At 39.1% G+C, this 27350-nt stretch overlaps 1 protein-coding gene across 3 annotated transcripts in view; it reads left to right on the top strand.

Moving 5' to 3' along the window:
* The window catches only part of CENPC (centromere protein C), a 31381-nt gene extending 7902 nt beyond the window's left edge, over positions 1-23479 (top strand). For 2 of the 3 annotated variants that reach the window (XM_052774063.1, XM_052774070.1), the window contains 12 exons: positions 731-934; positions 1555-1931; positions 2588-3431; positions 4058-4096; positions 5333-5406; positions 6276-6344; positions 7586-7690; positions 8509-8607; positions 11272-11367; positions 11659-11813; positions 12320-12410; positions 13876-23479. In XM_052774063.1, the coding sequence (XP_052630023.1) occupies positions 731-934; positions 1555-1931; positions 2588-3431; positions 4058-4096; positions 5333-5406; positions 6276-6344; positions 7586-7690; positions 8509-8607; positions 11272-11367; positions 11659-11813; positions 12320-12410; positions 13876-13970 (2248 nt within the window). In that variant the 3' untranslated portion in view covers positions 13971-23479. The remainder of the gene's footprint in view (positions 1-730; positions 935-1554; positions 1932-2587; positions 3432-4057; positions 4097-5332; positions 5407-6275; positions 6345-7585; positions 7691-8508; positions 8608-11271; positions 11368-11658; positions 11814-12319; positions 12411-13875) is intronic. The other variant, XM_052774053.1, reaches the window with a different exon arrangement.
* The last annotated feature ends 3871 nt before the right edge of the window (positions 23480-27350 follow it).

Raw genomic sequence — 27350 nt, 5'->3', positions numbered from 1 at the left:
TAAGGGTTGATTCCCAAACGTGCAGTACCCAAGTGCAGGAAGCCTATTAGAATAGATTTGAACTACTTTTTTTCAGGAAAGTGCTCTAAATTATCAGCTTCTCAGTCTAGACTTATTCAGTGAATCTTCTTGACAGTGTTGACCTTAAAAGTTAACAAAAAATTTGTTAAAGCAGAGATGAGCAGTCATTGTTCCTCTTGCTCTGAATATACAAATGTTTTATACAAAGTAGAACAACTTTAGTTGTGATCATTATCTCCTCTTTGGAAAACTTGAAGCCCAGGTGTAATAGTGGCCAGTGGTCCCAGCCACAGTTCTTTCCTGGAGGACTGAATCTCCGGGGTAGATCGTAGAGAGTGACTGACACTGATCCCACTGACTCCCATTGATGGAGTGAGATTGGGAAGAGAGTGCACCTAAGGTCTGGGAAGCCTGACAATTTCTGAAGCACATTCTCCTAAAATTAGGAATTTGTCTTGCTGAGCAGCCCTCACTTTGATCAAGCGTCATAAGATGACCCCAGGTTGCCTCATTGATTTGGACACTTGCTACTGTGCTGGGAAGTAGTACTGCTAACCTGCGTTCCAGCAAATTACCAAATGGAAGCTCATTCATAAGAAGTGAGACACTGTCAGCAGGAGAAAATGAGAGCATCTGTCCATCCACATGATACTTTAATGTGCACTCAGGATTTAAAGCATCATATTTGAATGCTGTTTCTTATACATAGATTACATTTTGATGACCAAAATAATCCTGCTGCAGCGAAGAGCCACGTGGAAGTTGAAAATGTGGAAGGACCTCAGACTGGGAGAGATGAGCAGGTTGTTCCTGTGCAAGGAACAGTACATATTGCTGCGTCTTCTGTACGGAAAGAGAAGTCTCTCTCTTCGGTTGTCTTAGCAGCTGTAGCAACAGGAATGCTTGGAAAAAGGTTTGTTTGGAGGCTTAATATGGAACATAATTTGCTAGTAAAATAACCCAGTCCTGAGTATTGGAGCAATGTTCTTTTACCTATAATGATGGTCTGGGAGAATATTTTGGGATAGTCCAACATTACTGAAAAATGCCACTTGAGAAGGGCTTCGAATAGTTGTTTCAAAGTTTTGTGCTCTTAGGATTTAACAGTGCTGTTGCTTTTATCTGCCAGTAAAATAGTATGTAGCTGTTGAATAGTGTTTCAGATTGAGGCCGACATGTTTTGATAGGTAGGTTGGAAGATTTAGGAAAACCTTATGTGATTCTGAAGTTAGCAGTGATCAAGCAGTCTTCTTCAGAGCTAATATGGAGCTGACTGGTATTTAACCAGGAAGATGACTATCCAGCATCTGAGAAATAATGAGGTATGAATATGAGACCAAAGCAAGGAGAAGCAGGCCTTGTGCTATTTTTGGAAGCTAAAGGGCAATGAATTATGAACTTTGTAATAATTGTTCTGAGGAATGTCCTGTAGCGTGTTCAGGTATTCTGGAGTCACCACTAGATTTGCAAGATTGAAAGTCAATTTTTTTTTCCCCCCAAACGATGTGAATACTTTGTCCCTCCTTTCTTTAGGTGTTCAGCCTCAATGTCACTGCCGTTACCTCCTCCTATGAAAGATCAAGATATAGAAATAGAAAACGAATGTGAATTTTTAATTGATGAATCAGATGGTGTACCTTTTAATTCTTTTTCAATGCCCCATAAGAACAAACAATCAAAAAAAGATGGCTCTGCAATTCCTGTTTCTAAATCTCAGTCATCTGAAAAGGAGAAGACAGAGAGTAAGAAAGGCAAGAACAGAAAAGTACAGCTTGAAGCACTTACTACACAGAAAATGGATGATTTGGATGTCAGAGTACATGACTTCAAAGGAACATCAGGAACAGATCCAGTTTCTAACAGTGAAGGAAAGGTCCTTAAATCTCAAAGGCAAAAGAGTACTCATATGGGTAAGTTATTTAATAGGTCTTCAGACTTCTCCTTCCAGGTCATATTACTGGATTTTTTTGTGGTGGTTTATTGGGAAATATGGATAATGCAGATGAGACATTAATGGATTCCTAATTGATGTTTCAGTTGTACAGGTAGGTTTGGGTGTTTATAAGGCAGTGTGGGACAGAGTGTCTCCACTCTTCCCCCCCACCCAGCCCTTCCTGTTAGGACATTAAAAATTAAGATAGCAGTGTTGCCTTTTCTTATGAGCAGACAAAGAAGGTAGGTACCCACAAGCTTTTGCCCCTCTCTGTAGGAAGGAGGTTAAGGTATGTGCTTTGAACTGGAGGGGGTCAGTTTTGGGGAATTATTTGAGAAGAGTTTTGTAGCAGGTAGCACTGAAAACTGGAAAGCAGATTGAATGTAACGTTTCTGCCCTTTTTTTTTTTTCTGCTAGGAAATACTGGAAGTACACCAAAAATTCTGTTTTGAATTTTTCGTATACTATAGATCAGAGAAAGCCTTCTTTTAACCATCAGGGAAAAATCTGGTTTTGTGATACTTTTTTTTTTTCTTGATTCCTTGGTTTATTTTTATATGTTCAGATGTCAACATATATCTTCAGGTTTAATGAGAAAAGATATTAATGTCTAAGTGTTTTGTATATTGATAGGAAAGACTAAAAAGCATGCACTTAGGCAAGGCTCTTCAAACCAGAAAAAGGACACGTCCGGGAAACCAGAAGGCAAAGAACTGGTGTTGTCATGGTCTAGATTGGAAACAGAAGCATCTGATGCAGAACAACATAAAACAAGGGTGATGCCAAGTGATGATTTGCCTATGCCCTCAGCTGGGCATCAGCAAGAGCAGACTCTGTCTCCCAAAAAGAATCTCAAGTCTTCCAAGTATGTGCAGTCGGCTTCAGAAGCTTCTCAACAATTAGTTCACAAGAAACAAACTGCTAAGCAGAAGCTTCCAGAAGTATCTAAGAGACTGGCAGAAAGTCCGAGGAAGAAGCTTAAAAAATCTGGCAAGAAAAGTAGTAATAAAAAGCCTCAGTTACAAAGAGAGGGGAGTTCTGACAGTGAACCTGATGAAGAAGAGCTTGAACGAGAGCCCGTAAAATTGAATGAAGTGTTTACCTCGCCCCTGCATCAGAAATTACAGACTTCTGTGATTCACGAGTTGGCTAAGTTTGAAACGCCTGAAAATGGATTGCACACATTGGAGTCACTTTGTGGTGCAAATAACAAAACTCCTGTAAAAGCACTACAGCATCTCATAGACAGTGTGAAGAATGCTGAAAAGAAACAATTGTCAGCTAAGTCTTCAGGGAAGATGCCCAAAAAGATGCATTACAGAGCCAGTAAAGGTGTTGGCTCAAACCCTGAGGACACTGAGTCTCAAACGGATTCTGACAGCTTTTCTGTACAGGACATGGCAAGAAAAAAACAGAAGTTATCAGATGTGAAAATAAAGAGTAACAAAAGAAAACGTAACATGCAACATGGACTACGGTAAGGCTTTTATGTTATTCCTTACAAGTGTGGTGTAACTTGGTAGATAATTAAACACATCTTGTTAACTTTTAAGCAGTAATGGCCTAACTGAACTATGTGGCAGTTTCAGACTGGTTGAATAGCTAATAGAGAAACCAAGTGGTGTAATCAACATCCTGTTCTCAAAGGTGCGTGCCAAGTCTAGTGTCTGGTTCTACATAAGGAAACTTACACTGGAATTTTTAAAGTGTTCTTTTGAGACTTGTGTAGCAGATCTAGTTTTAAAACAAAAAAAAAAGAAGAAGAAAAAAAAGTCACATATGAGCACACAACCCCACCACCCGCAGAATAACTTCACTGTCAGGTTTGTTGCTTTGTTTATAAATTGAGAAAATACAGTGTTTAATTCTTCAGCTATATTTATTTTTGTGGAAGTAACTTTACTAATGATTGGTAATCAAAAGAGGAAGTTTCTTTAACCAGTCTGAGTTTTTAATTGCTGTTCCGTGCATTGCTTTTTAGAATTTTTTAAAAAATGTCTTTTTTTATGGTTCTGTTCAGTACCTAAAATTATTGACCTCCAGGTTCCTTTCAGTAAGTAAAATTGACAACAATAAATGTAATGGTAATTTTTTCTTTTCTAGAGATTACGTTGCAGCTGAGAAGGCTACAAGTTGTGAAAGGTAATTTCCTGAGTTGTCTGTAAAACTTGCATTTAATCCCGCTTCTGCTCCACTGAGACAGAATAGCTCTTTGGTACTACTACTGTGTTCTGTGTTCCGTGTTCTACTAGCAAAGAACCTAGTAGAAAAGGGATCGCGATTCATGCCTGAGGTGTTTAAATACCATGCTAACACATAATACAGTTAATAAACTAATAAAGTTCTTCTTCCTGTCATGAATAAGGGGTCATAGTAAGTTTCTTGCCTTTGGGGATTTTTTCCTTTGAGGCTTCCTTCCACATTAGTGTGTGATTTTTGAACAGAAATACCAGTGCTCCTAGAACTAGGAACAACTGTACTAATAAAGTTGCTGTTAAATAGGGTATAGAACTGTATCTACAATCCAAACTTTTATTTGTGCACAATAGATATGCACACATCTTCTTCATGGGATGGGAACTTAATAACAAAGCACACAGGAGTGGCCGTCTGTGAATTAAGTTGTTATGTTGTAATTCTACTGAAAAATTTTATAATGAGCCTACTGCAGAATTAATTGGACAAATTTATAGTGTAGGTTTGCTAATCCAGCACTGAAATGCATCTTTTGGAGTTTAGGTGGATCACAGCTGAACTTCATTGGCACAGTAAAAGCAGTGAAGCACAGTGACAGATGGGGGAAGGAGGAAAGGTTAGGGGTACTAATTCTAAGGCTGTAAGAGAAGTCTTGTTATCAGTGATTTGATTGCGAGAGAATCTCTGGTAGAGTTACATACATGTTAATTAATGTCATTTTATGACAGAATACATATTACAAATTACAATTACAAACTATTTTACTGTCCTTTCCTTACAGTATGCAAAACATTTCTTTAAAGTACTTCTATAATCATGGTCTACGGAAAATTGTTTGAAAGGTAATGCTACAAAGGAGAGGAGAAGGTCTCTTTCTTCTGGAAGGGAGAAAAAAGAAAAAGAAGTCACAAGATTTTTTAGCAAACCTGTTTAGAGAGAAGGTGTGAACACTAGTTTGCCTGATGACCAAGTAGAGGAGCAATTGATGAATTTCAGACCTATGGTTCCTAACTAGCAGTCATTTGCTTCAGTGTCTAATTGGTACAGACAGATGTTTAGAAGGAGAAAAACCCCACCCCACATGATCTGAAAAACACCTTAAATTTACTATTCTTGGTGGTGTTGTAATGTTCCTTTGACATTTAACGTATTCAAGCAGGTGTATTTTTTTTTCCTTTGAAGCGGGCCTGCTCTAGAACATGGTGATAAATCTGCTTCCAGAATTAAGTCTTGGGAACAGGATACTACATCTTTAGGTAATGTTTAAAGTTGCTATTTTCTTGCATTTTATGTATAAGCTTCTTATAAGCTGTAATTGATGGTACAGTAATTTCTGTTGTATTCTGCTTGTCCAGAATAAGAAATGCAGATTATATTGGCTGTAGTCACATTTCTGCCCAGGTAGGTGATGTGCTATGCCAGCTGTACATTGTGTTAGCTTTGGAAGGACAAGCACTACATCGTTTGGCATCAAGCCTACCAGGATAAAGTTACCATTCCAAAATACTTTGAACAAATTTTTTAGACTCGGTTTGTACCAGTCTGGTGTGTTGCCATGTGATGGTACTATATACGATCACTTCAGGCCACCCTAGACCAAATTGTGCAGCCTTATGGAACTGTGGCCTGTTTGCCTAAAAATATTTTGGTTTTAAGTTTCCCTACACAAGTTGCACATATTGTCATAATGAATATGAGCCCTGGGGATAGATGGTCTTTTCGTTAGTGTTTTAGAGCCAGTTGTGAATGTTATTAGTTCATGCAATGCTTTCTTCAGAGACCTAAGTTTTGTGGGTGTTCTGGTAAGAAGTTTGTTCTAAAGTTAAGCTTGGGTGGTATAAAGCTGAATGACCTTGCACTTTGATCAGTAAAATTATATGTATAGTTATATTTACTTGAATGTATAGCTTTCCTGAAATTTTCAAGCTTACACTGTTTAAAAACTAACTACATATACTGTTTTTCTACATCGGGTTTCATATATGTTTAAAGGAAAAAATGTTAGCGGGAACAGTAACATTGGGACTTCTGCTTGTATTACCTTTGATTGCTTCTAGTGGATATATTGAATAAAAGTCACAAATAGTAAATGCCTATAGTGGTTGTTTTTTGAATGTATTTTCAGGTAATTCTGAAGACTTGAATTACCAAGTAAAAAATCTGTTGTCAGACAGCATAGCAAGGCATAAAATAGGTAAGATTATTTTAAAATATATTAATGTAAGTGCACAAATGCAAATGCATTTCCAACTTGATGTAAACTTTGCTGAAGGAGATGCAGGAAAACACCTAGAAATGGGTTCATATGTTAATAAGTATTTACAGATAAGGCTTGTTAGTTCTTGAGGTATTACAACCATGCTCTAATTTTGAAGTTACTTTTAAAAACTTCTAGTGTTTCTTTTTTTATTACTATATCCAACAATAATCTTTTTAACTGTCACATTTCCATTTTTCATTTACTGTTGAGTCAAGACACTGCTTACAGTTCAGTGAGAACAGTAAGAATTTGAATTAGTTTTGCACAGTGCAACTGCGGGTGCAAATAACCTGCCTTCTGTGGTGGTCTGAGTCTGGATAGGATGGAACAATGGGCACACAGCCGATTGTAGTCCCATACTAGTCTGTTTTTATTGTTCTTTATTCCCTTGATTATTATTTTATGCACAACACTATAGGTGTCTACCTTCAAAAACTATTTCAGCAAGTTTTTTCTTATTTACCATTTTTATTTTTGGCATTTAAATATTCTTGACTAATTTGCTCTCAAGTCTTAAGGGCCTTTTATTCTTTCTTACAAACAGTAAACCATCGAATCTTATTATATTCATATATGGCAGCTTAGAAAAATTGAAAGTTGAGACTATGTAATAGGTAAGTCTGAAGATAAATATCTGAGAAGTCTTGGAAATGTGTGGGGTTTCTGTCAGCAAAAGTGCTGCTCTTCTGGAGCTTGGAGATAGGACTTAAGAATCTGGAAGAGAAGGGGCTGCTTATGCAGTCTCTGTTACTTTCCTCTTGCCATAACCAAGGCAGTGCCTTTTCACTGTTGCTAATGAAATCTCTCAGATTTAGACAGGGTTCTTAGTCTTTGTTGAGAGCTTAGTCTTCACATTTGTAGCATGTTTGCTGCTCCTTGTGCTTGAGTCCCTAATTTCCATATCTCAGTGATTCACTAAGATATATAGAATGAAATCTAATGTAAAGTCAGCATGGTGACTGTTTAAGAAAAAGGAGAGTGAAATACTGATGTATGCAAAAGAAAGCTTTTGGCCATACTTGATTCCTTTTTCCTGTCATGATAGCAATGTGATATAAATATCAGCTGGGAACAGCTGACCCCCGATACAGAACAACAGGAAAGCATTTTTAATGTTTGCCATTTCTGAATTTTCCTTTCATACTTAATGTGAATGGTTTCATCCTTTAAATCAGTAATGCCTTCCAACACACCTAATGTTCGTCGGACAAAAAGGATACGTCTAAGACCTCTGGAATATTGGCGAGGCGAGCGTGTAAACTATACGATGAGGCCTTCAGGTATTAGTTCCAAAATACCTATTTGCTTTCTCCTGATAGGGCAGTAAAGAGAAATCTGTGGGTTGGTCTTGTGCCATGAAAGCTTTGAGATGCTTACTATTTAGTAATTTTTTTAAAAAGTAGATTACTTATGGCCTCCAGCTGTTTAGTCATCTTTCCGTGGAGTCTTTTTCTGTCCTGATACTCCTGTGTCAGTGAGGAATAGTATCAGCAGAGCATGTTAAGTACCCTTGCCTTAACTGTTGAGGGAAGAACAAAATAGTTTCTCTGTACTAGTAGTAGGTTTATTACATCAAAGATTCTATATGATATCAGAAAAAGAGACAATCTACTGGATCGTTCATTGGAGCATTTCTGTTTGTGTGGAGATTGTTCTCCAGAGCAGATACTATATTATTTTATCCAGTCTCAGTGTTAAATTCCCTAAGTGATAGAATATATCTTGTTCTCAGGGATTTTTTTTCTGACAATTCAGCATAATTTGGTCCTTTCCTGATTAGTCTACTTGAAAATAGTATTTCTTTTGTCCCTAAAATTGATATTTTGTCTTAAAAATTGACTGTCATGTCAAGCCTTTCTGAAATGTTCTTTGACTGAAATATGGTCAGATTCTTTTTAAAAAGTCTCAGGTTGCCTTGCACACCAAAATACTTGATGTTGAAAAGCTTTTTGGTTTGTTCTGGCTTTCTGAAGCTATCTGAAAAATTCAGCATCAAGGAAATATATTCTCAGCTGAAATGCTTGTTGGTTGTGCAAGTCTGCATTCTTGTAAAATTATTATGAGTTAGTGAACTTTGTTTAAATTTCTTTTTTTTCAGGAACACTTGTGATTAGTGGAATAGTGTGTCCAGAAGCAGAACCTTACAGGAAGGTTGAACGGAGGAAGGGTGATCGCAAGAAGAGAAGGGATGAAACAAGTATGAACACAGACTTTTTTTTTCTTTTGATACTTAAAAAAAATCTGTAGTCAAATACTCTATTTCTGTAAGATTTTTCTCCTGTAAAAACTTGATTCTCTCTCTCTGGGTGAAAGTAATGTTATAATGAAATGTGTTAATGTGATCTGATGTGGAAAAACCTGTTCTTATTTTGTCTATAACAATGCTGTATAATCTCATTGTAAAAACTAACTTCTCAGTGTTAGAAAGGAAGAGATACAGGACATATCCACAAGTCTTGTGGTGCCTTTAAAGCAGGGGTTGAAGAAAATAAGCTGTACTTCTGTCCTGGTTCAGCTCATTGATTAATGATGCTAATGTGTTTAGTTTCATAATGCACAGTTAACGTATAAAAACTTCTGGTAATTTTACTGATGCCTGTTAGTATCACATCTGAAAAGGCAGCATATGGTGTCAATAGAGTTTTAAGCTATTGTAGGTTAAATACAAAAACATAACAAGGTAGGTGAAGAGAGAGCTTTAAGAACAGTGCATAAAATGGTTAGAAGTGGGCAATAAACCTGTGTTTAAACAAACAGGAACAGGAAGCTTTGCTAGAGCCTCTGTGGCCAGTAGATAATAAATATGTAGGTAGTGCTCAGAAAAGGGAGATACAGTCAAAGTCCAAAAGCCAAATTATTTTTTCTGTGCTCTCTGTGGAAGATATTTTGATCCTGAAGAACCTTTCTTTATAGGGACTGTCTAGAGATTTTGTTTGCGACTGAAACATTTCTATGTGAAGTTATAGGTTTGTTAGCATTTGTTTTATTTCTTCTATGCTAAAGGAAAATGCCATATGGTACTGACACAGTTCTAAAACAAATCAGGGCTGAAATAATCATTAGAGAAATAAGGTAGAAAACAGCCAGTGTTGGTACAAATTTCTGATTTTCTAGCGTGTTGCATGTAAATTTTATTCCTTACCTCAAAAAGAAAGTAGTAGGACTAGAGAAGGTTCAGAGAAAGCTTGTCAAAAAAATGGAAGGACTTCTGTAGAAGAAGCAACTACATGGCGAAGGCTCCTCAGCCCTGAAGAGAGTACTACAGAGGTGTGAGAAAGACCTATAAAATCACTAGTGGCATGGAGAAGGGGAATATAAATAAGTTGTGGTTTGTTTTGTTGTGGTTTTTTGTTTGTTTTTAAACAGAAGAACTAGAAGGTGTGGAAGGAAGATAGTGAGAGCTGGGTTTTTCAAATGAAATAAGGTGGCACTTCTCACTATGTGCTTACTTCCCCAGAATACTGTGGATAAAAATATTTCTGTAGACTCAAGTCAAGAACTAGATAAATTCACAGAAAACTTAACTGTTAATAGCTCTAAATAAAGTGTGTGAGCTCCATGTTAGAGGTGGAAAGTATTTCATGGAAGTGCCATTACACTTTTAAAGCATTTCTGGGGATGGAAGGGGTACTTACTTTTGGCCATTGATGGGAGACAGGATCCTGGTCTAGATCAACCTTTGATCTAAGCACAATTTTAGTATGTTTTAGTACAAATCATTTGCAGTTCATGTAAACCTGGGCTGGTAGTGACTGTTCATACTGTATCTTACCAGAATTATTGGTTGCTTTAGGTGCATTTCAACTGTCTTCTGGAAGTGATGGATTCCCTCTTTAACAGACCTTCATCCTGAGATAATCTTTCTAGCATCCTTGAATTTTAAGTGATGCACATAAGGACCATCAGCTGAGTAGAATTTCTAGGGCAAATTCCTAAATTTTACTGATATGATTAAAATTCTGTGGTTATAGCTATAGAGTTGCACCTGTTGCTGCTTCTTTTTATAGAGAGATGGTTATGTTAGAACAAAGCTATTTCAAACACAGTAACTTTCTTCCTACCCCAGACTGTCTTGGTGTAAGAGTATTTAAGCAGCCACGAGTGCCTATAAAGTGCTATAGCTTGCCTTTAACATACTTGTTCTGACTGCATTTAAATAAATGTCCTGTGCACTGTGGAGCTAAAATTGTCTGCTTAAGAGAGTTCTGCAAGAGAGCTTTGGGTTATTTATTCTGTCGTGAACATTCTTCAGCATCTCTTTTCTATTTGAAAAGCGTAAGGTTGTCATCAACTCGGGCTACTTCCTTCTCTGGAAAAATCTTTTTTATTATAGAAATCATTCTTTGATTTACAACTTACGGTGAGATTACTGTAATGGTATTTCTTGAGAAGAGGCACATTGAACATGTGTTTATTCTTTTGAACACTTTATCTCTTAAGTCTCCCGATGCCCATCAGCAGTAGGTAAAAGGAAAAAATTTGTTCTTCATACTTCATCATGTATTTTATTTCCTCTCAGTATCTGTTGCTAGAAAAGCACTTCTCTTAAAATGCAGATAATTCTGAGTAAATACTGTCATTAATAGCATAGGATAAATAGTGGGCATTCCCCTGGAAAATTCTTTAGGATTTAGAGACCCGTTATCTATTACACACAGAAATAATTCCAATGAAAATTATATTTTCAAATAATTGCTATGGATGTTTTCCTTTTATTAAAGTGTATTCAGACACTTAGTAAAACAAATTTAAGTACTTATGTGTGAAATCTAAACTTGTGGAAAAGTTGTTAATTAAGTTTTTAAAATGTAGAGTGATTATTTTTCAGTTTTTGCTTAGTTTTTTTTTTTTGTCTCTTCAGGAAGTGAGATACCTCCAAATTTGGTTGACACCCTAGCTGATACTTCTAAGCCAACCATTGTAGTGGACCCGGTAACAAATGGGGAAGTACTTCTAGGTGGGTTGAGGGGGTGTGACCAAGGGCCTTTCTGAATTATGTAGTAAGTGTTAGACCGATAAGAAAAAAAATTGGGCATGAAAAAGTGAGCTGTTGAAATATTCATTTTTCTTGTGGAGAAAGGAGACACAAAAAGTGTCCTGATTTTTCAGCTAAATATTGAGTCTAGCTCTTAGGGGTGTTGCACTGAAACAATATGTAATGCATATGATTTAATAAGTAGTTACTGAGCAAGTAACAAGACTAATTATGTGTTAGCATTAATGTTAATCTCCTGGACTTTTTTTGTAGAATGTGTTAACACTGAAAGCAGTAACTCATGCTTCTTCAAAGATGAATCAATAGAAATATATAAAAATTTGAATACATCTTATTTTGCCACTGGTAGATTGATTTTGAAACCATTTAAAGAAAAGGGGCACCAGTTTGTCTACATGGATACAATAGTAAGTATGCTTTTTTCCTTATTTTTATAAAACAGACTATGTAAACAGAAAATCATAGAATGGTCAGAAGTAGCATACGAAGTTGACAGGTTTTTCAGAGTTTTTTCCAGCTATAATGCAAATAAATACAGGAAACATTAATGAATCATTTCAGTTGTGAAATCAGTTATAACCAAAGAAACTTGCTAGGGGTACTTGGAATGCACGTTACCCAGCTTTGCTTCCCATTAAATCTGTGCGTCCATGTACGCTTACTGCGTATCTTGCAGGCAAGGTAGAAGTATCAAATAAATAAAATTGCCCCCCCCCCCCCCCCCCCCTTGTAAGTTGTGCATTTTATTTTTCAGCAGGGTGGGAAGAAGGGATTGTAGCCCTGCTAGCTTATTTGTTTCTTGATCTTTGTTACAACATGTATGCAAAACAAAGAGTATGTTTTCTTGGATAACTTTCTTAAATGTTTGCAAAGGAAACATTGCTAATCTTGGAACCCCTTGGCTTTCGTTAAGGCTTTCCATGTTATCCGTGGCAAAATTATTGTTACCTTACATAAGACGTCATATTATCTGACTACAGGAGACTACTTCTATGTTCCAGCAGGTAAGTTCATGTGTTTAAAACCAGTTTGTTGGAGATGGATGAGACTGAATTAGCATGCTAGGAAGCAAAACCGAGCTGAATGATGGGAGGAGTTAAGTTTGAGTAGAGAGTGGGAAAGTATAGGGTTATGAAGAAAGGAATGTTGCCCAACACTGGATGGGGTTGATGAGCTAACCTTTGAATGCGGTGATACAAACACTGCTTGCTTATTTGAGTTGGCCTCAAAGTTTTTGATGACATACCAAGTTCTAAGAATGAATTTCTCTCGGTATGCTGGTTCTGTCCCTAGCTATAATGTTGGGGAAACTTCACAGACAGCTTAATATAGTGGTAGTTAGTATAATTGTTTTGGTCACCATATGTTTGCTGGTTTTTCTGCATAAAATTATGAAAATCCATTTGGATCTGTTCACCATATTTTACACTTTGTGCTTGATATATAGAAGGTGCAGAATGTCTCGTTGAACAGGTTGTAACTTCATGTGGGTTGTTGAGAATTTAGACATCTCTGATTTTGCCCTTCTGAAATAAGTAGAATGAATTCCATATGTGAAGCTGTCCTTCAGTGGGTAAGACACTAGTCAGGAGAGTTTGTAGTAGTTGTAAAGCAGGCTGTTCATGAAGCTGTAGAGAGCTTTTGTACAGCTTTCTTGTGAAAAGGCTATATTAGAAAATGACAAGCTACCACTTGTTTTTCCATTAACTTTTCACCATGATGTCCTGATTGAACAATCATTGTTCAATTAATACTCAATGCTTTGAAGCCTTTTTTTGGTGTTTGTTTTAATCTTAAAAGTTTAGGGGTCTGCAGAGACAATTTTGTAGTTTGCTTTTTGGGAAAGCAGATTATACAATCTGCTGAAAGTTCTGTATGGCCATAAGGATCTATAGTTGCTTTCCATTCTTCCTTGCTTCTTTATGGCCTGTCTCTATGCCTGGATGGGCAATGCAATGGTTGTGGCAGGTGACCTCTTTGTAATTCATCAAGTGTGGCTGTATATGAACGTTAGGACGTTGCTCATTCCCAACATTTAGTGCCTTTTAGATGTTTCTATGTTTGTGGTCACATTAGTATGCAAATCCCAAGTGAAGATCTGCAGATAAGATTCCATGTGAAGTTTTTATTGAGATTTTCTGTAGGAATAAATTAAAATAAATTCAGTCACCTTAAAGTTGTATTGTGGGTTTTGAGAGCTGAGAGCTCAAGCCTGTTACATTCTTTTCAGTAAAAATCTTCTCAGCAAAGATGCACTTTATTCTTACCCTAGGTTAAAATAATGACACTAGCTGTATTCCTTGTTATCCCTTTGAAATACAATGATGTACCTGTAAGAGTGGCATCCTAGATTAGGGGCTAATATTCCTTCTGTTAAAGTATTTGAAATAAAAACACACTTGGCTGAAGACAGGACTTCAAAAATTGCTATTAGCTTCTAAAGAAAACCTTCTCTGTTTTTATTTGTAGGAAATGGATATAACATACGTAACCTTCTGAACGAAGAAAGTGTTCTTGTCTTCACACAACTCAAAAAAGACAGTTTCTGCAGAAAAGTTTGCTGAAACAGTTTTCAAGTTTTTGTATGTTTTGAAGTTCTTTTTACATACAGAAAGTGTTTGAGTGTGCCCAGCTTAACATTACAAATTAATACAGAGCAGCTGAAATCAATGTAAGAAGAGTTAAGAACAAAACCAAAAGAACCTCAGTAATTTGCTATCAAACTGAAAGGACATACTGAAGGGCCTCACTCTGCATCAGTTATTGTTCTTGTGTTGTCCAAAGACAGAAAGATAAAAGTGTAAAATTTGTGGGTAAAGCACATTGTTGTTCCAAATTGTATTTATAGGCCTAATCTCCCTAAAGATGCTTAGCACTTGAAAGAATTTTGACATCTTCAGCTAACATCTGAGAGTCTTAACGTCTGCCTGGTACAAACTGCTTAGAATAATCTCTATTTAAATGTAAGACTGTGCTGTTCATGTTCCAGTAATTGTTGTCTAGGAGATGGGCTGCTGGAATGCTTGTGTGCTGGGGTCCAGCCTTCTTCTAATATGTTAATGACAGGCGTTTCTTCCTTGTCTAGCAGAGGTATGATTAGTGCCTCAAATTCGAATTGTGAAATGGGAGCTCTTAGTAGGAGCTTATCGGTCCTATCTTTTGTATGGAAGCTATGGCTTGATTAGCTCTGAACATTGTGGATAGCTTTGTTTTGTGTAACAGGGATAGGTCATTGCCAAGTGTATTACTTTAGTATCTCCTTTCGTTTCTGTTGCAGTGTTCCTTGATAATAATGAGGACCTTTGGAAAAACTAATTATAATATATGGTCCAGAAGCCAAGTCTAGATAGCAGATGGTATACATAGCATTTGTCACCCAAGCTTTTCAAGGTTCCTTCTGGTTGAAGATAAGGATAAACTACAGCGAATCTGCTGGGTGCTTTCTCTCCATGGTCACTGCTGTTCTAGAAAATTGAATTGGAATCGTAAACTTTAAGGACTTGAGGATTGAGTATTGACCTTGTAAACAGTCTTGGGTACAACATCTTTATGCTATGTCTAGAATATACGTTAAAGTAGGAGGACAATTGGCTTTAGTGCTTCCCTTAAGCTTTCAGCTGCCAGCTGACTTCGTATATCTGTGAAAGGGCTTGGACACCAAGATTACCATGCCTCTGTGAAAGACACTTTAGATTGGGGAATTCGAGGTAATATATATATATATTTTTTATCATTCTCCTTCAAGCAGTAGTTCCTATGATTAGTGCATATTTAGACTGACAGTGGAAATACATAGTAGAAGTTTTTTGGCATCTTTGCATTCATGGCTAGGTCATGCTTAACTCTGAGAAGATGAAACAGAGGAACATGCTTATTGCCATTTAGTTCTTCTGTCTTGATACAAACTGTTTGCTGTCAAAGTTCAGACTGCACAGAAGGACCTTTTTAAAAATATTTTTATTAGCCTCAACTTTTGTAAGCAGTTTGAGTTAATAATAAAAAGTAATTTAGTTACAGCTGATAATAATTTGATATTGGCAGCTTTTCTAAATTTTGGGCTTGGGTTGGTCTCTTCAAGGTCAGCAAGATTCAAATATTGTCCCTTCTGTGTTGGAGCCATACCAGCTACCAGATGGGCACACATGCTGTCTCCACTGCTTGAAGGGATCCCACCCACTAAAATGTTTAGTTTGTAAGTCTTTCAACTCCTCAGGCCTGCAGAGGTCTGGAAGTTTGCCACTTGGAAAACAGTACAGGGCTAGCATTAGACCAAAAAGCCTCTGCTCCTAGCCCAAGCATCTTGTCTCCCAGCGGTCAGGGCATGGATGTGGTGGTCTCTGACCCCAACAGCTCATTAATTCCAGCTGAAAGTCAGAACAAGACCACTTTTCAGTTGTGTTAAAGGCCAGGGAGTTCAGAAGGAAGACAACCCAGCAAATTTTCTTCTGCATTACCTGTCTGTAGATTGAGTAGCAGAAGGATACTTTGTTCAGGGGTTAGTGAACATGTATGGACAATGGAGCTCATGGCCCTAAAGGAAAGTATGGATGTATGTTGTGACGGAGCTCAAGGCAGCCTGCTGCTTTCCTGTGTTCTAGTTTGGTGGGCTCCAATGAGAAGTGATACATTGCCCTTGTTGTATTGGGCACCAGTGTGTCTTCCCCCACTGCACTGTACTGCAACTTGGCAGCAAGGTTGTGAGTGGATTTTCTTTTGGGTCATAAGTATATGATGAGAAATACATAATCAGGATGTTTTCTTAAGCAGAAGGAATGTGTGCAGACCTTTTCCTGACACAGGCTGGATGGTAGCAGATGTTCAAGTGCAGGTTCGAGGTCAGCATGCCATGAATGCCTGTTTCTGTTTTCCTAATTCTGTGGCTGGGAGTGTTAACAGAATAGGGTGGATTTGGTAAAGTATGTAATTTTTTTAGGCTGGATGGTTTTGTTGCTTCCTGGCTAGTTGATTTCTTGGGAGAAATGTCCTGTATAGTCTGCAGAGAACATTTTGTAGTTGGACTACATGGTTTTAAATTTTTCGTTTAAGTAGCAAAATCAATTGTGCCAAGCGTGGCAATTTATCTAGGATTTTGCTTTAGTTTGGCAACAATTCCACTATTTGTCACTAGATGGGGCTTCAAGCACAGGTGTTTGTCGTTGGCTGGCATCTATGTTCGGTAGGGTTTCGTTTTTGAAAGGAGGGAAGAAGAGTGTGTTACAGATGGAGATAAATACAGTTGAATTCTGTTGCAAGGAGATGTAAATCAGTTTCTGTTAACGTTAGGACTTGGCACTGAAACATGCTAACAGAATGAACTTAGCAAGCATGTTGTACTAGTTGCAGCCACTTGTTCAAAGTTGTTTTTTAAAACATTAGTGCACAGCAAGAGCTGAGTTGAGCTAGGTTGTTCACCGTTTGACTGGACTGCATTTTAATTTTTTTTCTTCGACTTGACACTTGTAAAAAAACTTGCTTCTGTGTCATTAGCCTGAATATAGTGTGAGGAGGTACAGGAGAATGTTGAGTTCCAGGACTCCTATGGGTGCTGAGTTGTGCAGTGTGGCGAACAAGAATCGGTCGTTAGTCAGAAGAAGCAGCTGATTGTTTGACCTCTACCTAGTCTTGCTTTGGCTCCCGTTTCCTACATTTATGTGTACATCAGGCTACTAGTAGTCATGGGTAACCTTTGGTGGTCTAATTTTTTCCTTTACCAAATGGGATACTGCAAAGAAAGAAAAAAGCCTTCTCTGAAATGTGAGAAGTTATCATTCTTCTTCCTGCATATGTGTGATTCTACTCTGTTGAGTAGTTTTAATTTCCACTGACTACTGTGGTGGTTTCACATAGATATGTAGCAAAATTATTTAGACTTGGTAAAATGCTAAAGTAATAGCCCATATAGAGGATGTTGTGGTCTGCAGATTAAATAAATATTCTTAGAGTTTCTGTAATGTTATTTGCCTGTTGTAGCTTTTAAAACAGCTTTAAAATTATTTCATGGACTACAATGCCTCATATATTCAGCTCGGATCGCACAGCTTGTTGCTTACACTAGAGTACAGAACATCACCTCTAATAGTAGTAGTAGAGATCTGAGCCAGGTTTGTGCTAAGCTGGGCCAAAGTCGGTTAGCTAGTGTTGCCTGCTGTGGAGTGGAGTTGGGATTGTCGTTGAGAGAGACACATGGCCTTTTCTGTTGCCTGTGTAGTACACATGCTGTTCCTGGAGGATATCACTGGTTTAGTATATTAATTCATTGCTTTCTGTCAACAGTAATGGAGAGAACTGGAAACAAAAGCTGAATCACATATTTCATCAGCTTCATGTTAGCAGGTATATGTGTTCTATGGTAGGTGTTGTGGTAACAACTAGAAGTTTATTTTAAGGAACTTAATTGACAATGTCCCACCACAATAAAAAGTCAGGTTTTTGAAGGCTTTGGCTCCCTTTGAAAAAAATTACTTTACTGGTTAGTAGGTTCTTTTGAAAATCTATCTTTTCATAGTTTCATTTGGTTAGAAAGCTGTTCGTGTTTTACTAAACAAAGCCTTTTTGCAATTTAAAGCAGCAGCAGAATGGTTGCAAAACTGTCAGATATGTGTGCACATCCATATTCGTACAAGTTTGTAAACATAAAATAAGAGAATGTGAGCTGTGTAATTACAGAAAAATAAACAGCACCAATAAAACAACTTGTTGAGGCACATACACAATTTCTTCTATTTTTCAAGTACACAGCTGAATTGGTTATCTGCAGATGATTTTAAATTAACATTTGGGGAATGCAATAAACCTAAAGAGCTATTTCCTCATTTCATAACAGCTGAAAAGACATTTCAGCATGAAGGAGTGTTTCTTAGATTTCTACTGATGTATAGATTCTTGCACAATGTCTTTTGTAATACAGGATTTACTTTAAGTGGTGATTGATTGCAGATAATACATCTAACTGAAGAGTATGGAACATGCCTCTTTAATGATATTGACAGCTGTGGTAACTGAATATCTTAGTCTTTCCAAGCTGGTACATTTCCTCTTCAGAATATCCTATCACTTCATGGCTGATCACAAATGTAGTCAGAAGAGACCTCGAAGCCAAACGTTTCTCAGGTGGCATGGAAAAGCTTCATTTAGGATTTGACAACCAAAGTGATTCCTATGGTCCAGTTCTAAGATGAAAACAGTAGCTGATCATCAGTCAAAACAGTTGGCTGCAGATTATTAGGGAACGAATACGTTAAAAAGAGTGCCTGCAGAGCTGCCCTGGGTTCTTAAGCCCACCCACAAAGCTCCTGTTCTGGTTTGCTTTATTTAAACTCCTGTGCCCAAGTAAAGGCGCACAGAAGGGGTTGTAAAACCACATTTACTTTGCACTTCTTCTGTGGTCTTTTCTTGTTTGGAGCACAAGAAGGGCAATAATTGAAACAGGGAGCCGAAAGAAGCAAAGCATTTACTTTCTCAGTCTGACTGTTCAGTTGAGATGCAAATCTAAAAGTGCTCATAGAAAAACATACTAATGTCCTGAGTAAGATTTTCAACTTCTCTTTGGAGCTCGATAGGTAAGGACTTTTAAATTTGAAAACTGAAGAATTGCAGTACTATTGACAACTGTTTAGGAAGTTTATTAAATGGGTATAATAGCTGTTAACACATATTATTTAGCTTATTACATTTTTTTGTGGTCATGGTGTTAAAAGTTGCCGTTTCTTGTGTTTTCAGTAACAGTTGCTGAAATGAGAATTAAGATGGCAGATGCATGGTAACGCCATGTGGGTGTCTTCTGGAATCAATGTGCCATAAAGAGGGAGAGAAAAGGAGTGATATGAGAGGTGTAAACATAATGAAGAGCTATAGTGGTGTCCGAAGGTGGTGCAGACTGGCTTGTCTAGGTTGTACGAAGGGTTTTCAATGTAATTCAATAACTTTTGGAGGAGCAGTATGTGACTCTTCCGATTGGTAAGGGAAACCTTTCCAGTGTTGGTGCCATGAGAACACAGCTGTCTGTGCTGGTAACCTACACTCTTGTTTTGGGATTCTAGTAGTGCTATGATCACTTGTGTTTAAGAGCATAAAGTCATCTTATCTAAAACTGTAGGATTCAGCTAATGAATGTGATGTATAATCCACTGAGCAAGAGGCCTGAACTTACTGAATTTTATCCTTTCTTTATGTTATCATCACTTTTGTGTTGTAGTACAGAGGGGGAAATTACAAGAAATGAAAGTTAATTATGAAGAAGTTTTTTTCAAACACAATCTGAACTTGAAATTTTATTGCTGACAAAGAGGGGGCTCCCCTAGGACGCAGTAGCCTATACGCTGAAGAAACTAAGGACTTCTATATTTCAGTTAGTGCCGAGTCAGCTCTGAGGCTAATTAATCAAAACAAATTTACAATTAAGTTCAGACAGGAAGACTAATTAAGTAGCCAGTTAAGAAAAAGTGCTGAAGGAGGGAGCAACCTTAAGGGGAAAGTATGAGACTCCCAGTATTGGCCCATGAAGGACAATTAAGTGATAATTGTGGATCTCTCTGACTTTTTTTATGGCTGATTTTCTTCATATTAGCAAAAGCAGACATTTGCCTGTTAAGCAACTCAGCTTTACTGTGCACTCTTAAGGTAATTCATAGGTAAAGCACAGAGGTTGCTGCAGGAATAAATTGGAACACAGCTGCCAGACTTGGAACAGTATTTTAGCTAGCGAAAAAGCCCTCTGTGTTTTAAAGACAAAGTAACTGTAAATGTTTGCTTTATTTGCTTCTTCATTTTGTGACATACCGAGTCCATCTTAGCATCCTGTTTAACCTTTCAAACAAATTGCATCGAGTGAATTATCTTACCAGAATTTAGAATACCTTCACTTTGTTCAGTTGCTAACCCTATTTAAGTTCACAGAAATCATTACCTTGTTATGAAATGGCTTCTGTTGCTTACATCCTGCACCCACGCTGCATGACATACTTGTGTTTCTTGATGGAAAAAAGAGGGGGGGAACTCTAACAGTAATATTGTTTTTACTGAAAATAATTAGGTCCTCTTCTGAAGGACTTTTTAAGCTTGCAGAGCTCATCTCCGGTGAGATGCTGAGGGTTGCAAATGAGGTGCATGCCCCAGTCCTCCTGCACCCCTCCTTGCCCATTTCCATGGAACTGTGATGCTGATGAAGTATGAAACCTGTCTTAATTAATTGGACACATGCATGGGCTAAGAATTTGCTTAAACGTCTAGCTTTTTTTTTTTTTTTCTTGTGCACTTACCTGGAACTTGAATTATTTCAGAAATGACAACGAAGGGGTCTCCTCATGTATTAAGGTGTTGATAGTAATTTTCTTTTCTTCATGGAATTCTGTGTGCACATGCTGCCAGTGTGATGCGCTGTGTCCTGCTATGCACATTGGCATTCACCTGCCACTGTTTCAGCTCAACTGCTGTATCAAGTTTCAATCTGCTCCTTCATTTTTTGTCTTGCTGCCTAAACTAATTTGTTGCCTTTTCTGGATGCATTTCCCTTACCAAAGGTTTCTTTTTTGTCTTTGTGCTGCTTGCAAGGATTGTATCATTTTTTTCTAACTCAGTTGCAGGTATTTGAATTATTTCAGAGGTGTTCTTGTGCCTGAAGTTTCCTTTGCTACCTCTCCTTAAAGCTTTATACAGGGCCTGGCAAAGCTCCCAATATTCTTGCTCAGAGAAGTGACACAAAGCTTCCTTTGGCCTTCATTCTTTGAAAGACTTTTGTGTAGTTGTAATCCCAAGAAGGTCAGCTTAGGATGTCACTGGCAAGGCATTTGTTACCATCGTCATCTGCCGTTTTCCATGCTGCAGAAGCAGAACTGAGACTGCTGCAGGCCCGCACGGTTGCCCTTGAGCCTCATCCATCTGTTGAGGTTGGCTCTGCAGTGCCAAAAGAATCCATCCCAGCACAATTCCTCCTGGCCAGACTTATCCCAGAGCATTGTAGCATTGTGCTTCTTGCTCCTCTTGTAGCAGTAATTCAGCATGCTGGTCACTTCCTTTGCCTTGGCGCAATCTTGCTGTGGCTCTGCCATCACTTAGGCACCATGCCATACCCTGATTTTGCATTGGCAGGCTAGTCCAGGCATTTACCTGCTCTTACATCTTCATTCCTCTTGCCAGTGGGAATGCCATTTGACACCGGCTGGTTTTGGCACAGAGGTCTAGCATGGTAGTGCATGCCCATTGCTGCAGATGTGGATGGGGATGCTTATGCCCTCTCACACCCCGTTGCTGCCTGACTTTTCTGGTAAATGCCGCGAGAAAATAATCTCCCTGGTTTTTGATGTTTCTGTGGTGTGTAAGGATGAGCCTGGACTGAATAAGCTGGAAGAGCTGGGTGGCCCTTCAGGATGACCTTCATACATTTCTCTTCAAGACAGAGCTGAGACCTGACCAAGCTCATTTGACATACCCTTCCATGTGGCACGGCTCTGTCCACACAGTTCAGAACCTGCCATCTCCATTCTACCCAACGTACTGCCTGTGGGTGGGAGGTTGTATTGGCAAAGTACATTAGAGCGTTTGTGTACACTCTTGGTATCCTCATTCTTATCACCAATTCAGCTTTTCTGAATCCAGGGCAACTGGCTCTAGGTGGTTCTGCTTGAGCAGGAGGTTTGGACCAGATGACTTTCAGAGGTCCCTTCCAACCTCAACCATTCTGTGGAATCAGACTCCCATGCTATGGAAGCTGCTCTCCTATAAATTTAGTTCATGCTTGTGTTGGGAGGACCCTTCTGTTGTACATCTCAAGTGGAGGGCCTTTTCTGTGTCACACAGCAGGCTATGAATATGCCAACTGTGGCAGAGTGTGGGGTGTGCCAGAGCGCTTGGCCACCGGTGAACAGCCAGTGTTTTCCCTTTCTCTACAGTGAAAGACAAAATGTGCATACTAAGTTGTGTTACAACTGTCAGCTTTAAGTTGCCCCTTCTGGTCTTTGCTCTGAGATGTTCCTCTGAGGAAGGCACATACCTGGGTTTGATGAGAAGTCCACTGATCAGTTTTGGGGAATTAGCTAACAATTTTCTGCATACGTACCCCAAAACATTTTAGTATAAGATATTTTGATAGTAGGCTGTTATTTTTCACTTGCAAGTCTTAACAGCAGTCTTCATTTGGTGTGCGGGCTTTAAACCAGCTCGAAAATTTGGCATCTTGTGCAGTCCAGGCTATCAAGTGGCTGCTTTTTCCATGTAACTCTACATTTGGAGTAATAGTCCTCAGCTGTCACTTGATGTGGTGAGTTGCATCAGATGTTATTCCCTCAGTTGGCAACAGTTTCAATTCTTGGACTTTTCCCTACTGTCAGCAGCTTTGTGTCGCCTTTGGGACTGTAAATCATAGCTTGTGGACCATTTGTCTAAATGTGAGCTTAAGCGAATTAAAATACACACAAGATTTTTATAAAAATAGAATGAAACTCACACACACATTAACTACTGGTGTCTCATGGTCCTCCACAACATAAAACATTTCATATGAGAGAGAGCGTAAGAAAATACGTGCAGAACAAGTGTCAGTGTAACAGCCAGGTGTGGCTTTGACGACTCCAAACTTTGCACAGAGGAACGCATTTGTTAGAGACCACTGTTAGCTAAATCAAATTAGACTAATGTGCTCTTTTGAGCATAATTGAAATGATACTAATATTTGTATTGATTTGCCACTGGTGTAGGTGAATGCTCTAATGTTCTTGCTGCTGTGAGTACAATTTGCAGTTGTTCCACTTTACTGTCTAGTAACTCCCTAATATTGTGGCACAGTCAGATAGGCCTTTTTTTAACTGTGTTAATTTGAACTGATTTCTATTCTTCCTATTATTTAGACCAAAAGCAAGAAGCATGTTGTTGGAGACCATAACTTTGCCTGCAAATTGAAGATCATCTAATACAAACGAGTTCTAAAGAACACTACCTACCATCCAACTGCAAATACACCCCAGTTTTAGGGGCACGTTGTTTCATTGACCTTAAAAGATCTTTCTGCAGTGTAAATTGTAAATACATGGTTTGTTACAAATTATTTTTTCTGTACATAAATATTAAATAATGCAAATCAGTTTTGATTTCTTTGATTTCTAAATAATTTAAGAATTAATTTTCTAGTAGTCCATATGGTTTTGAAAATACAGGTAATTGCATGACTTTGACTTGTAAATATTTATAAATAATGTGAGTTACCTTGAGTGGCTTCAAGGATGTCATCAACAGTGAAATCTTTCAACTGTTCTGTTGGAGTTGTTGAAATTCTTAAAAGGAGTTTGAAAGTAAAATACTTTTCACAGAATAGAATCATTTAGGTTGGAAAAGACACTTAAGATCATCAAGTCCAAACAGAAACCTAACACTGCCAAGTCCAACAGTAAACCATGTCCCTAAGTGCCACACCTACATGTCTTTTAAACACCTCCAGGGGTGGTGACTCCACCACTTCCCTGGGCAGCCTGTTCCAATGCCTGACAACCCTCTCAGTAAAGAATTTTTTTCCTAATATCCAATCTAAAGCTCCCCAGGTGCAACTTGAGGCCATTTCTTCTTGTCCTATCGCTTGTTGTTGACACCCACGTCGCTACAGCCCCCTTTCAGGTAGTTGTAGAGAGCAATAAGGTCTCTCCTCAGCCTCCTCTTCTCCAGGCTAAACCACCCCAGTTCCCTCAGCCGCCCCTCATAGGACTTGTGCTCCAGGTCCTTCACCAGTTTCGTTGCACTTCTCTGGACATGCTCCAGCACCTCAATGTCTTTCCTGTAGTGAGCCCAAAACTGAACACAGTACTCAAAGTGCAGCCTCACCAGTGCTGAGTACAGGGGAACAATCACTTCCCTGCTCCTGCTGGCCACACTATTTCTGATACAGGCCAGGATGCTGTTGGCCTTCTTGGCCACCTGGGCACACTGCTGGCTCATATTCAGCCGGCTGTCAGCCAGCACCCCCAGGTCCTTTTCAGCTTGGCAGCTTTCCAGCCACTCCTCCCCAAGCCTGTAGGACTGCATGGGGTTGTTGTGACCCAAGTGCAGGATGTGGCACTGAGCCTTTTTGAATCTCAGATGCCAATACAGATTGGCTTTGAAAAAACACTGTTCCTAGTTGACAGTGGCTTTGGTTCCAGTTTTTGAATCCCTGCTGTTCCTGCCATAGTTATACATAAACTCTGGGTTGAAATGTTGCAGAATTCTTTTGGTTTTCAGGTAAATCATAAGCAGAGCTACATTCTGCTGCAGTGTTGTGATCATTCAGTGGTCTTCAGATCTGGTATGTGATGACTTACACTCTCTTCCACATTCTCTGAAATTTTGAAGGTATTTCCATTTAGCAGGAGAGGGTGCTTCCTGAGAGTTCCCTGTTACAGCAGATCTCGGATAGTCATCAGAGTGAAATAAAATGAAAGCACCTCCCATCCCTTTGGGAAAATACGGTCCATTAGTTTTTCATTTGCCAGGAGCATCAGTTTTTAATATTTTCGCTTTTCCTTCATCTCCTGGGAGTATCAATCTGCATAGATCTATTATTAATTCCACAGCAACAAGCTCATTTTCTCAAAAATCTTTACTGTGGGTAGTAAAAGTAGGTCTCCCTAGGAATGATTTAAAATCCAAATTGGACTCAAGTATACTATCCATAGTGCTGGGTTGTTGTTGGGTTTCTTTTTGGTGGTGGTGGTGGTTGGCTGGTTGGTTGGTTGTTTTTTTTAAAGGATCTTTGCCTCATCTGAACTCACTGTTTTTGTTATAAGCTAAGTGTTATAGAGTTGTCCAGCATTTAAAACTTGGGAGCCTGGATCAGTATTAAAACAATTCTGCAACCAAAACAATTTTTGGAGGTGAGAGGGTGAGGAAAAAATCTTCTCCTGAAGGACAGTGTACTATGCTATGAATGATAGTATATTAAGTTATTTAAATGTTGCAGAGAAGCGAGTGTCGTGGTTTAACCTCAGCCAGCAACTAAGCACCATGCAGCTGCTCGCTCACTTCCCCCCCCGCCCCAGTAGGATGGGGGAGAGAATCAGGAAAAAAGTAAAACTCGTGGGCTGAGATAAGAACAGCTTAATAGAACAGAAAGGAAGAAAATAATAATGATAATAATAAAACGGCAACAATAATAATAATAATAAAAGGATTGGAATATACAAAACAAGTGATGCACAATGCAATTGCTCACCACTCGCTGACCGATGCACAGTTAGTTCCTGAGCAGCGATCTACTCCCTACCAGGCCAACTCCCCCCAGTTTATATACTGGGCATGACATCACATGGTATGGAATACACCGTTGGCCAGTTTGGGTCAGGTGCCCTGGCTGTGTCCCCTCCCAACTTCTTGTGCCCTCCCAGCCTTCTTGCTGGCTGGGCATGAGAAGCTGAAAAAGCCTTGACCTAGTCTAAATACTACTTGGCAACAACTGAAAACAGTGTGTTACCAGCATTCTTCTCATACTGAATCCAAACCACAACACTATACCAGCTACTAGAAAAAAAAGTAACTCCATCCCAGCCAAAACCAGGACAGGGAGCAAGAGGGGCTTTCCACTCCTGGAAGGTTCTGTAAGCTCCATTTATAACATTCATTCCCATCAACCTTGCCCAAGCAGCACTTGTTAGCATTTTGCTAGCGAGAGCCTTGCTGAAGCGCAGGCTTTCAACCTGCAGTTCTCCTGTTTCTTGAAGCCCTATCTCAATTCCAGTAAGTATTTACCATTAAATAAAGCAGCAGAGAACCCGGCTCTACCACTCAGCCCTGTGTGCGTGGGCGGGTGCGCCCACGTCCACAGCACTTGTGCCCCTGGGCTGTGCAAAGCGGGAAGGGGAGGGTAGCGCTGCCTTCTTGCGGAGGGCCCCAAACTGATGCGGCTTGAGCGCTGCTCTGTTCTGGTCAGCTGCTGCGTAGGTTGCTTTGTAGGATCCCTTGAGCAGGATGTGGATCTGGGGATTCTCTTTCCTCGTCCTGACTCTTCAGACAGGGTCATGCTCTCTTGTGCTCGCGGTCTGGCACAAGGAATTGTTACTGCTTTTCTTCGCTGCAGTGTTTTGGAGGTGCTTTCATCCAGAACAGTCCATCACAGTTAATTGGATCAAATCAGTGCATTGGACAGAGCAATAACCACGTATATCGTGTACTGCATTTTGATAAGCAGGAAGATTGTTAATACATCTTTTTCTTTTACCTGCCTTAACCTGGAAGACTCAGAACGTGTGCCCTTCCTATGCCAATTAGACTCAGTTGTAACTTCACAGGAGGACAGTTCCAGTAAAATCTGTACAGTGACCCAAGTTTAAGGAAGCAAGGAGCTGCTTTGTCTTGTATCTTTCTATTGGTTCTTTTTTTGGGGGGGTGGGTGGTGGGGTGGGGTGTGTGCGTGTTTTTTCAGTTCCTCCAGTGATCATAGATGTACTGTTTCAAGTTTGTAATGTCACTGGAAGGTCTAAAAAGTTTCAGGAGTTGTAAGAAGTGATAAACAGGTAAGGTGCACAATTCATAGGGGGCACAACAGAAGCTGAGGCTGAATTTCTCTTGCATGTAAAAGAATTCAGCTTAGATTTTTTTATCTTAGTGGATAAAAAACAAAGTACTGGTCTTAAAAATCACTCCCATCGGCTGGCTTTCTCCACTGCACAGCGGCAGGAGGCGGGTTATCCAGTGGCCCAGGACCAAGCAAAGGTGCCGGTGGTCATACTGTAGCCCAGTTCCAGGCGTGGCATGTGAGTTACTGGCTTGACATGTGCCGCGAGCCACCGAGTCCCTGCTCGGGGATTACCAAACCAGTTCTGAGCTTGTGTGCTCATTTGTGCCTTGAGATGTGGTGGATGTAAAGGCAAATGCTTGGACCGAGGACTTGAGAACAGCCTCAGAAGCTTCACGTTGTCCAGTGGTGGTAGAAGAAATTATTAAAAGTCACATTTACTACATGTCTTTGGCAGCTCAGGTTTGGTTTTACC

The sequence above is a fragment of the Harpia harpyja genome, chromosome 2 (genome assembly GCF_026419915.1).
Source record: "Harpia harpyja isolate bHarHar1 chromosome 2, bHarHar1 primary haplotype, whole genome shotgun sequence".
NCBI lineage: Eukaryota > Metazoa > Chordata > Aves > Accipitriformes > Accipitridae > Harpia > Harpia harpyja.
The sequence above is the reverse complement of the archived record's forward strand: the minus strand, read 5'-3'. Positions and strand labels throughout refer to the sequence as shown.